Source organism: Saccopteryx bilineata, chromosome 9 (assembly GCF_036850765.1).
Source record: "Saccopteryx bilineata isolate mSacBil1 chromosome 9, mSacBil1_pri_phased_curated, whole genome shotgun sequence".
Lineage (NCBI taxonomy): Eukaryota > Metazoa > Chordata > Mammalia > Chiroptera > Emballonuridae > Saccopteryx > Saccopteryx bilineata.
This window is the reverse complement of record NC_089498.1, coordinates 19786412-19799125: the sequence shown is the minus strand read 5'-3', so window position 1 is coordinate 19799125 and position 12714 is coordinate 19786412. Positions and strand designations below refer to the sequence as shown.

Below are 12714 nucleotides of genomic sequence, written 5' to 3'. Positions count from 1 at the left end.
TTAACTTTAGCTAGCTAGAAAGGCTACCTTTCCTTCACTGTATACCTGTAGACTTATTCAAAGGTAAAAAAATTTAACCCAAGTTCCAGAAAAAAGTTACCTGTTCTATTTTCCTACATCACATTCCCAACCCTTCCAACTTATATTTAAAATGTGAAAGAAGTTAGCTGTAATACAGATCTAATTCCTTAAGTCTTCCCCATCTCATCTAATAGAAGCCCTATTCTTCCAGACCTGCAGGCCAAAATCTTTGGTGTCATCCTTAAACTCTTTCTCTTTCTTTAAATCCAACGTATCATTAAAGCCTTCCATCATCACAACACATCCAAAATCTGACACTTCTCACCACCCTGGAGCAAGCCACCATCTTTTGCCCAGCCTCCTTACTAAACTGGGCCCCTCAATCCTGCCCTTGCACTCCTCTGTCTCTTCTCAACAGTGCAGTCAGAGTGACACTACTAAAGCGTTAAGTCACACCATGCCAATCCTCTGCTCCACTGTGCTTTCCCTTCTCAGAAGTCAAAATTCGTTTGAAAACTTGCAAAGTTTTATAACTTGATCTGCTATCCCCTGATCATGATGACCTCATCTCACTGCTATTCAGCCACTATGACCTTCCACACTGTTTCTTCCTCAAACACACCACACATGTTCCCACTTCAAGGCCTTTGCACTAACTCCCTCTGCCAAGTGTTCTTCCTGCAGTTATCCACATGGCTAGCTCCCTCAGCTTCCGCTGGCCTTTACTTGAGGCATCTTGTTAATAGAGTCATCTCTGGACAGAACACCTAAAATTTCAACCTATCATCCAAATACCCATACCCCATACACACCCACCATCCTCTTCTCTACTTCATTTTCCTTCTTAGCACTTACAACTACATAACACAGCATATAGTTGAGTTATTTACTCCGATTATTGTCCACTTCCCACAGATTGTAATCTCCATGAAGGCATGTGTTGAGTCTTCAGCACCTAGAACAGTAAGTGGCATGTAACACACACTTGATAAACATGTAAGTGCATGAATGAATAGGATTGGAATGAATAAGAAAATGTACAGACTACAGAACAGACAAGTAAAACAGCTAGCTGCAGGTGAAGATCTGCAGCTCAAGTTTCAGGGGAAGCCCTGGCACACCTGTCATGTCTCTGGCTCCATCACCACGTGGTAAACCAGATTAGCAATCACTACTCAAGACTGAATTAATGCTCCCTACACACGAGTGTTGCTGAGAAACTTGGGGAAAATAAAACCACAAATGAAAAACACTACCTACCCACTATGAACTATGTTTTAACATGCCAGAAACCTCCTTATTATGAGGGACAGAGCTAAGGCTAGAATTCTGAAGCAATCCCATGTAGACAAGAGAAATCTAAATCTGTAGAAATCCATGTAGACAAGATTTATCCCAGCCAGATTCTGCCACCATTCAACTATATGACCTAAATCTCTCTCAACATGTTTCTTGTACCATTAAAAAAAAAAAAAAAAAAAAGCTCACTACTATCCAAGGCACTCTCACTAATTATTTTAAGGATGAAATAATGGAAAAGTAATTTTAAAATCATAAAATGCCATACACCATACAGATGCAAGAAGTTACTAAACTTTATGATGTTAGTAACTTTATGATGTTGTGTTAACTTATTAGCCACTAGGAAGATTTATTGAAAACAATGTCCTCTGGGGGAAATTTTACGTTTTAAAATATTTTACAGATTTATAAATCAGGATTTAGAGGTTTTTACACCACCCCCCCGACTCCAAATAGAAAAAAATATTTTACTTGTACATTTGCTTCAGAGATAGAACAAATGAAAAGGAACTATTTTCTCAGTTACAATAGGGTTACCTTATGCAAGTTTCCAAGGAATTATCAAAAGATTATTTAACTCAAAATAAAATGGTACAAAGCAATATATAATACATAATAAATATTTATATCTATAAACAGATGACAGCCTTAGGGATTGGGAGTAGGGAGAATGACTGCAAATGAGCAAGAGGGTACTTTTTAGAGTGGTGGAAATGCATTTATTTCATTGAAATTATGATTGGGTAATATACTGTCAAAACTCATCAAACTGGACTTTCAAGTGGGCATACTTTATTGAGTGCAAAGTACACTTCAATACAGTTTAAACAAATGAACTGTCTCTCCTGTTTCTTTAAATTGAAAAAAGAAATCACTCAGTTGTACAATGGTCTCAAAGAGAATTTGTGTAGTTAAATTTAATAGAACACCTTAAAGATTTAAGAGGATGACAGAACTTGAGTCAATGGCCAAAAAAAAAAAAAAAGTCAAGTCAGGACCTTTGACCCTCTAGCCTCAAATTAGAGACCCTTTGAACTCAAATTAGAAAAAGATAAACGCAGCACAATGGGGAAGAGGGTGACGCTCAGCTTCTTAATAAGAAAATGAAAAACAAACAATGGTATTACTTCCGAGGCAGACTGGAAAGCGCAGAGGTTTGGAGCCCTTCCAAATTAGGTTCGAATGGCTCCCTGTTCAGTGTGTGACTTTGCGAGTCCCGTCTCTCTGAGCCTCAGTTGTCCTTTCTGTAAAATGGGGATTATAATGGCTTAGAGTTTAGCCTAGCACACGTTAGGTGTTCAATGCATAAGTAATACACGATATTATAAGGTACCACAATTTAGTGCTGGCTGGAAATCATGCAGCTAGAAACCCCCCACCTCGCCCCCAGTGTTCCTCTCGGAGAGTTGTGGCCCCTTTCGTATGGTTTATCGCTCTCAGCAAGCGCTCATTTCCCCCGACACCCCTCCCCCGTCCCTAGCAGCCTTTCCTGGCCCGACCACTCCACTCCTCACGCCGGCAGCTCCAAGAGGCTCCCCACCTCGTTAAGAAAGCGGGTGATATCGTAGACTCGCCCGTGGATCACCAGCCATATCTCCTCCGAGCTGTTGCGCTTCGCTACCTCCTCCAAACGGTAATATGTGACGGGGTTCTCCACGCCCTGCCCTTTTCCATCGCGGCCGCTTGCTTCCACAGTCGCCATAGGCCTCTTCTCCACCGCTAACCGCGTTCGCTGCTAACTTCCTTGAGGAAGACCGTTCGCTCAGCCCTCCCGGGTTCCTGGCAACAGCCAATCACACTTCCCAATAGTTCCTGGTTCTTTTCTTTACCAATGAAACGAGGGATTTATTTTCAAGTCCCGCCCAGTCCTCCTCTGTTCCGCAGGACGTAGGCCTGGTTCGAGGTTCGCCTAACCAATCACAACCATCCATCCCTTCCAATCTCGCCAACCAGATACCGTGATTTTGGAAAAGTGGAGACGTGTTGACAGGTGTCACGGGGGCCAGATTTCCCCTTCACTCGGCGTTCAGGCCTGCAGAGTCCTGAAAGTGAGGACCAAAACTCCATTTTCCTGTTTCCTTTTCCTTCGCGGTGGGTCCTTCCTAGGTCGCGCCAAGATCGTTCTCCCCATCGCCTGCGCAGCCTGTATTCCAGACTAGGGTTTACATCTTTTCTTTGCAAGAAATCTGGCGAATCCCGCCTAAGGCTGTTTCCTCACCAGTAAAATGGCCAGGGGAACCACTACCTTATAGAGAAATGTGACCGATTAAATTATTGAGTGTTTCTGCAGAGTTCTTAGCACCTAGTACTCAACACATAAATTAAAAGGAGGTGTTCGAAAAGGCGGAGTGGCTGGCCCGAAGCCTTGGGACAGCAATAAGGGTTAGGGGTGTGTTGTAAAGTATGTTACCCCAGATTCTGAAAAGTACTGTACCTCACGTCAGCAGGTTTACGTAAAGACACCAAGTCCAAAAATGAATTTTGAGGAGTTTTATTGATTATGCCGGCGGCATACACAGGGGGTGGGGGGATTCTTCAAACCCAAATCGTGCAGCCCCAAGTATATTTCAGAGGCTGGTTATATTATACTAGAAAGCCCGGCGGTCATACGAAATGACCACTGTTCTAGATATTATAAATTGTAATTAAAATGATTTGTGCAAAGGTGTCTGCTAATTCAAACTGAATTACCCAGGACAGGCAGCGAGGACACCCCTTTGCTTACTGCCCCACGGGGTTCCCCCTTCTACTTGCTTAATTGCTTAAAGTAGAGTGCAATGAAGGAAACCACTGGCGATAAGCTAGCTCAATAAATAAAGGTGATTTAAATAATAAAATGTTAATTCACATGTCAAAGATCTCTTTGTACACAACATTTCTTGTGTAGCTCTTTCCATCATTTTTAAGCTCGCCTTGCAGAGGACCATCAATTATTTTAATTTTACATCCGTTTTTTCACAAACTCTTGAACAGGCAACATAAAGTTGACCGTGTCCAAATGCGGGCTCAGGTAAAAAAATGCCAACACGCTTAAGCGTTTGGCCCTGAGACTTATTGATGGTCATAGCAAAGGCAAGTTTTACAGGAAATTGTCTACATCTCAATTGAAACAGCAACCCTGTTTGAGATGGAGCCAAATCAATTCTTGGAATGACATGTATTTCACCTTTAGAGGAGCCAGTCAAAGACTTAGCTATTATGACATTATTTTTCTTTTTTTTTTTTTTTTTTTTTTTTTTTTTGTATTTTTTCTGAAGCTAGAAACGGGGAGAGACAGTCAGACTCCCGCATGCGCCCGACCGGGATCCACCTGGCACGCCCACCAGGGGGCGACGCTCTGCCCACTAGGGGGCGATGCTCTGCCCCCCTCCGGGGCGTTGCTCTGCTGCGACCAGAGCCCTCTAGTGCCTGGGGCAGAGGCCAAGGAGCCATCCCCAGCACCCGGGCCATCTTTGCTCCAATGGAGCCTCGGCTGCGGGAGGGGAAGAGAGAGACAGAGAGGAAGGAGAGGGGGAGGGGTGAAGAAGCAGATGGGCGCTTCTCCTGTGTGCCCTGGCTGGGAATCGAACCGGGGACCCCTGCACGCCAGGCCGATGCTCTACCACTGAGCCAACCGGCCAGGGCTATGACATTATTTTTCAATTGGAGAACCTCTAGTCTTGTACCATTGCAAGACTTCTGGTGTTAAGATTTCTTAACAGCATAATAATTGCTCCAATCTTTAACCTCAATTTGTGAGGTGGCATGCCAGAAGGCGGGACTATTTGAATGCCGTGGCAACTTCACCCCATTGGCTAGTACAGTTACACAAGCAACCAATAAGCTATCAGCGACAAACAGACACTTAAGCCGCATATAATAAAGATACCCTTTGACCACATACAGGTTGGAGGGGGCATGACACAATCATTAACAAGATTATAACATTTGTCTAGGGCAGGGGCCCTCAAACTACAGCCCGCGGGCCGCATACGGCCCCCTGAGGTCGTTTATCCGCCCCCGCCGCACTTCCAGAAGAGATACCTCTTTCATTGGTGGTCAGTGAGAGGAGCACATTGACCATCTCATTAGCCAAAAGCAGGCCTATAGTTCCCATTGAAATACTGGTCAGTTTGTTGATTTAAATTTACTTGTTCTTTATTTTAAATATTGTATTTGTTCCTGTTTTGTTTTTTTACTTTAAAATAAGATATGTGCAGTGTGCATAGGGATTTGTTCATAGTTTTTTTTATAGTCTGGCCCTCCAATGGTCTGAGGGACAGTGAACTGGCCCCCTGTGTAAAAATTTTGGGGACCCCTGGTTTAGGGGATTTACAAAAAACGTTAAAACTTTCAAGGTAATACAATCAAAGACATTCATAAACCTTTTAGTGTCTATCTCTCCTCCTTTGCCGAGGTACACGTTAATCTCAGGATTCCAGGAAGGGAAGGAGAGCCAAAATCAGTGTAGGCTGGTACATAAATTTTGTCTCTTATTGAAAGGGAAAGGAAGCTCTTCAGATAACCTTAATCCTTTTAGAGAACTAAAACCAAATGACCCTAGTCATCCTTGTAAGTCAGGACACTTCTATATCCTTTTCCTCCATTTTTCAAAGAAAGGACAGGACAGAAAGCCTGACTTGTCCTTTAAAATGGCATTGCCAATACTAAGTTTTACCACAGGTGGAGTATCCCAAGTTTCTGCCACTACTAAGAATCTGATGTTCTTATGTCAATTATAGCTCAATAAACCTGGTGGGAGGATTGGTTTTTAAACTAATCTTTTGGTGATCAGACCATATCTACACTATTTTCGTTTCTATGTGTTCTAAAATAAAGATTGCCTCAATTGTCATGGACTAGCAGTCCCCAGCATTTTGGAATTACAAGTTCAGTTAATGTACAGTGTTGCGAGCCAATCATTTTTAACTGCCGTTACAACTGACAAATTGATTGTGATAAAATATTTTCATTAAATCACTCTCTCAGGCTCGCCATAATCCATCCCCAGCAACTTCAACTAATATTTTACACCATTCACTTTCATAAGCTTTGTGCACCAGCCCGACTCCTACACTTGCTGGTATTAAATTCATATCTGTGGCCATACCAGGCCCATCCACTTAAGAGACCCTCTTCCTTTCCATGCTGACTCACCTTTTAAGCTCCTCCTCAAATTCTTCCTACTTCACAAACTCTCCTACAATTCTGTGCTCCAGAGGTTCCATCTCTTTATAGTACCTAAGCATACTACTATTTCAGGAAACTCCTTGTATCTAAAATCTTAATTTTTCACATTTACCTCCCTAATTATAATGAAACTATCAGAGCAAGCCCAAACAATTCTTAGGATATTCCACAAATTTTAGAGTCAAATACTTCCATTCATTTCAGAGATATTCACTGAACATTTACTAGGTCACAAATACTGTAATAACCTTTAGAGATAAAAAGGTGACATAACAAATAAGCCCTCTGAAATAGAAATAATAATTATATATATAAACACACACACACATATATATATAATATAAGTTCTAGAAATAAAGGTTTGTACCAAATGCAACAGGAAACAGCTCTGAACACATATTTGTTAAATGACAATTACTCTTGGTGTCTATGATTCACCTGAGGAAGCCATGTTAAAAGAGCAGATTCCTTGCCCTTGCCGGTTGGCTCAGTGGTAGAGCATCGGCCTTGCGTGCGGGAGTCCCGGGTTTGATTCCTGGTCAGGGCACACACGAGAAGCACCCATCTGCTTCTCCACCCCTCTTCTTCTCCTTCCTCTCTGTCTCTTTCTTCCCCTCCCGCAGCCAAGGCTCCATTGGAGCAAAGTTGGCCCAGGCGCTGAGGATGGCTCTGTGGCCTCTGCCTCAGGCACTAGAATGGCTCTGATCACGGCAGAGCAATGCCCCAAGATGGGCAGAGCATCGCCCCCTGGTGGGCATGCCGGGTGGATCCTGGTGGGGCGCACGTGAGAGTCTGTCTGACTGCCTCCCCGTTTCTAACTTCAGAAAAAAATAATAATAAAAAATAAATAAAAATAAAACAAAAGAGCAGATTCCCTCCCATCCAGACATGGAGTCCCTTCTTCAACTTGAATCTTGGCTTGCCTTGTTACTTTGACCAATAGATTGTGGCATGAGTATTACTGCGCAAGTTATAAAGTCTAGACCTCAAGAGGCCTTGAAGTTTCCATCTGCACCATCTTAGAACATGACCCCAAGATCATGATGCCATGAAGAAGCCTGGGATTAAAGACCAGATGTTTAAATGCTGTCTTAGCTGAGCCCAACTCTTAATCAACTTGTCAGCTGAATGCGAACACATGAATGAGTAAGGCTAAATCAACAGAATCGCTCATTCAACCTACAGAACCAGGAGATATACTAAAACATTGTTTTAAGATACTAAAAAAATAAACAAAAAGATAGAAAAAAAGAGCCATGGCTGAATAGCTCGATTGGTTGGGGCAATGACCTGGAGCGTGGAGGTGGCCGGTTCAATTCCTGGGTCAGGGCACATACAGGAACAGCTCGATGTTCCCATCTCTCTCTCTCTCCCTGCCTCTCTCAAAAACAAACAAACAACAAAAACAAAGATAGGAAGGAAAAAAGGAAGAATGAAAGAAAGAGAAAGATTTACAGATCCATGTCCAGAGATTCAGGTCCCATGAGTCTGGATATAGAACCAGAAAATCAACATTTTTTACCAAGTATTTTGGATGACTCTGATGCGAGTGATCTGTGGATAACTTTGGGAAACATGAACTTTTTTTTGAAGTATATTAGATATATCTTTATCTCTCATACAATGAATCAGTAAAATTACACAGCATTTCCTTTTATACCACCATCTCTAGGATACTGAGTCCAATAGTGTTTTTAAAAACCCTAAGAGGATAGCCTGACCTGTGGTGGCAAAATGGATAGAGTATTGACCCAGAATGCTGACACTGCCGGTTTGAAAGCTGGGCTTGCCAGGTGTTGGTCAAATAAGTTTGTAAATATGATAGATATGTTTGTTTGCTCGCTTACAGTTTGCATTGGGTGTGGGGGACAGCTGTAAGCAGGCAGGGTCGTTATAGCCTAAGTTTTAAAACTAAGCCTTTCCCACCCTAAGTGACTTTGTATCAGAGACTTCCTTGTTTGTATATTGGATTAAAGGTTTTTATTTCTACACTATAAAATGGGGCAGAGGAGCCCAAGCTGGGGGACAGCAGAGAAAGGCCACGTGGGGGAGAGGAGAAGCAGCCAAGATGGCAGAGTGCTAAAGGAGAAGCCAGTTTGTGCAGAGTTTGTGCAGAGAGAAGGAGATGGGGAACAGAGGTTAATAAGGCTGGTGAGCTAGAAACCTTTGATTCGAGGAAACTCAGATAAGTCAGTGGCTTTGGGAGCCCTGAATGGAAAGGGAGGTGTTTTCCCACTGTGTGTATTTCTTGCCCACCGGGTGCAAGCTAGGATTAAAGCTAATGGCCCACCAGTTCTTGGCTCCATTGTTTCATTACCATCTGTCTGAATCAAATGCGAACCTGCATGTAAATGGCCATGATGGCAGCTACTGGCTTTACACCAGGTCAAGGCACATATGAGAACCAATCAATGAACAGCTATAGTGAAGCAACTTCAAGTTAATGCTTCTCTCACTTTCTCTGCTTTTTCTCTAAAAATCAATAAATAATTTTTTAAGTGGGAGGAGGGGAAAAAGTGAGCAAACCAGATGCACCCCTACCAGGATCCACCTGACAACCCCTTTCTTGGCCAATGCTTGGATCAACTGAGCTATTTTTAGTGCCTGAGTGTGATGCACTAGACCAGCCAAGCTATCCTCAGCACCTGGGGCTAATGCTTGAACCAATCAAGCTACTGGCTGTGAGAGGGGAAGAGGGAGAGAAGGAAGAAAGGGAGGAGGAGAGAAGCAGATGGTCACTCTTCTTGTATGCCCTGACCAGGAGTTGAACCAGGGATATCCATATGCCAGGTGATGTTCTATCCATTGAGCCACTGGCCAGGGCAAATAAAATATTTAAAATAAAACAAACCCTAAGAGGATAGACTGGATGAACCCCTGAGCAATGGGAGAAGTTGAATAGATGAATTTGGAGTACCACAAAAGCAAAAGTGGGCTTTCCAAGAGAAAAGTGGGTGGGATTCCTCCAGTAGTGGTGATGCCACAAGCTTCCTCAAAAGGATCTGGGCAGGTGACTAGACATTGGAGGGGAAAGGCTACAAGATACATGAGGGATTGGACCCTCAGTGCCAGGGTTCCCAGCTGGTAGACATATTTGAGCCCTAGTGCAAAGGCGAGTTACCCCTTGCTCAAGCCAGCGACCTTGGGTTCAAGCCAGCAACCTTTGGTCTCAAACCAGCGACCATGGGGTCATGTCTCTATCCCACGCTTAAGCTGATGAGCCTGTGCTCAAGCCAGAGGAGCCCGTGCTCAAGCCAGCCACCACAGGGTTTCAAACCTGGGTTCTCTGTGTCCCAGTCTGACACTCTATCTACTGTGCCACTGCCTGGTCAGGCAATATTTAAATTTCTGTTGTAAAATTTCAAACAGTTAAGTAAAAAGAATAATACAATGAATTTCCATATACTTCTAATTTAGATTCACCTATTTTTAATACTTGTCCATATTTGATATATGTTTATTATCATTGTTGTCAATAATGTTAAACCATTTCAGATTAAGTTGCAGACAGCATGACCCTTTACCTCCAAATAATCCTGTATCTTCTAAGAATAAGAAAATACTCTTACTGTAGAGCTGGATGGCTCGGTTGGTGAGTCATCCTGATGCGCAAAGGTTGAGAGTTGATCCTCAGCCAGGACACATAGAGGAACACATCAATGTTTCTGTCTCTGTCTTTCCCTTCCTCTCTCTCTAAAATAAGTAAATTAATTTTTTTTTTTTTTTTTACGGAGACAGAGAGAGTCAGAGAGAGGGACAGTCAGACAGGAACGGAGAGAGACGAGAAGTATCAATCATCAGCCTCTTGCCGCGACATCCCAGTTGTTCATTGACCGCTCCCTCACATGTGCCTTGACCGCGGGGCTACAGCAGACCGAGTAACCCCCTACTCAAGTGAAGGACCCTGGATCCAAGCTGGTAAACTTCGCCCAAACCAAATGAGCCCACGCTCAACCTGGCGACCTCGGGGTCTCAAACCTGGGTCCTCTGCATCCCAGTCCAACGCTTCATCCACTGCGCCGCTGCCTGGTCAGGCTAAGTAAATAAATTTTTAAAGAAGTAAATACTCTTACATAACCCTGGTATGATTTTTAAATTCATGGAATTTAACATTCATTTTAAACTGTCATCTAACATACTGTCCATATCATTTTTCAATTATTATAATAGTGTCCTTTGTGGAATAATGGTGTATCTATGTGATCCAGGATCCAATCCAGAATCATGCAATGCACTTATTTATGTGTCCTTATTCTCCTTTAATCAGGTACATTTCATCAACCTCTTTTTCTTTCATGACATTGACATTTTTAAAAGTATGGCCTCAAATGGAATTTGATTCAGAAAAATACTGTGGCCTGCATGTACTGATTATAAATTCATATTTATAACTTATAACATATGTTAGCCATAAAGTCTAGCTTGGAATCCTGTCCCTGCCACTCACAAACTTGGTAACATTAGGCTGCTTTCTCAATCTCTTTTTTCAACTGGATAGCCAGTTATTCCAACTCCATTTGATGAAAACACAATTCCCTATTGACCTGCTTTTATGTCTTTGTTTAAAATTGATTGACCATATAAGTGTGTGTCTTTTTTGAACTTTCTATTCTTTTCTAGTTATTTGTCTATCCTTCTAACAATTTCACACTGTCTTAATTACTATACCTTTGTAGTAAGCTTGAAGCCAGGTAATGTAAACCTTTCAGCTTTGCTCCTACTTTTCAAAATTGTTTCTCCTATCCTTTGTATTTCCACATAAACTTTTAAGTCAGCTTGTTGAGTGCTCACTTCAGCAGCACATCTACTACAATTGGAATGATACAAAAAGGATTAGCATGGCCCCTGTACAAGGATGACATGCAAATTTGTGAGTGGTAGAGCGTCAGCCTGGCATGTGGGAGTCCCGGGTTCGATTCCCGGCCAGGGCACACAGGAGAAGCGCCCATCTGCTTCTCTACCCCTCCCCTCTTCTTCCTCTCTGTCTTTCTCTTCCCCTCCCACAGCTGAGGCTCCATTGGAGCAAAGATGGCCTGGGTGCTGAGGATGGCTCTGTGGCCTCTGCCTCAGGTGCTGGAATGGCTCTGGATGTAACAGAGCGACGCCCCAGAGGGGCAGAACATTGCCCCCGGGTGGACATGCCAGTCAGGCGCATGCGGGAGTCTGTCTGACTGCCTCCCCGTTTCCAGCTTCAGAAAAAAGCAAAAAAAAAATTTGTGAAGCATTGCATATTTTGTATGTTGCCCTGGTGGGCATCCTCAACCCCTTTGATTAGCTGGGAAGAAAGGATATGAGTCAAAGTACAACGTGTGGCCTCAACAGCAAAACTGACTTTTTATTATTAAAAAAATCAGCTTGTTGAACCAAGTGATCAAGGTTACTGGTACATTACCAGAGATAAATCATGTTGATAGCATTTACCCCCTCATGATGAGGAAGACACTTTACCTCTATGGCATTCTTTTCCAAAACCCATGATCCCTATCTAACCATGAGAAAAACATGAGGCAAACTCAAACTGAGGGACATTCTACAAAACAAAAGCTGTTAATATCTGTAAAAGCTTATAGGCTTATAGATAAATTTATAGAGCATGAACATCTTAATAACTTTAAGTTTTTACAATCCACAAACATGGCATACTGCTCCATTTATTTGAATTCTTTTTAACTTGTAGCTTTCAGCATAGAGGTCTTCTACATATTTTGTTAAATGTACTTTTAAATATTTTATGGTTTTTAATGCTATTATAAGTGGAATTGCTGGTATTTCATTTTACAGTTGTTTGCTGCTATAATAGAGAAGTATAATTGACTTTGTACATCAACTTAGTATCTTATGACCTTGCTAAATTCACTTATAGTTCTAGGGGTTGTTTTTAGATTTCTTAAAATAAACTTAAATGTAGCAATCATGTCATTTGCTAATAGAGACAATTTTACTTTCTCCTTTGACATCTGTGTACCTTTTTGTTTTCTTGCCTTATTTCACTGGCTAGGGTTTCTAACACAATATTTAATTAAAATGGTGAAATGAGCATTGAATTGTTCCCAGTTTTAGGAAGAGGAAGAAAGCATTCAGTCTTTCAAGATTAAATATTATGCTGCCTAGATTTTTCAGGAAATGCCCTTTATCAGATAGAGGACAGAATTACCTCTGAGCCAATCTTTTTTTAATCATTAAAGAATACTAAATCATAAAAAAAAAAGAATATTAAATATT

General features: G+C 42.1%; 1 protein-coding gene and 1 non-coding gene across 2 annotated transcripts in view; one reads left to right on the top strand and one right to left on the bottom strand.

Moving 5' to 3' along the window:
* Positions 1-3097, bottom strand: part of CYB5B (cytochrome b5 type B) — a 33811-nt gene extending 30714 nt beyond the window's left edge. The window contains exon 1 of the mRNA XM_066242276.1: positions 2864-3097. Within this exon, the coding sequence (XP_066098373.1) occupies positions 2864-3025 (162 nt within the window). The 5' untranslated portion in view covers positions 3026-3097. The remainder of the gene's footprint in view (positions 1-2863) is intronic.
* Positions 3098-11275: 8178 nt separating this feature from the next.
* On the top strand, positions 11276-11382 carry LOC136313761 (U6 spliceosomal RNA). The gene has a single exon (XR_010727204.1). It is a non-coding gene; the product is annotated as a U6 spliceosomal RNA (small nuclear RNA).
* Positions 11383-12714: the final 1332 nt, after the last annotated feature.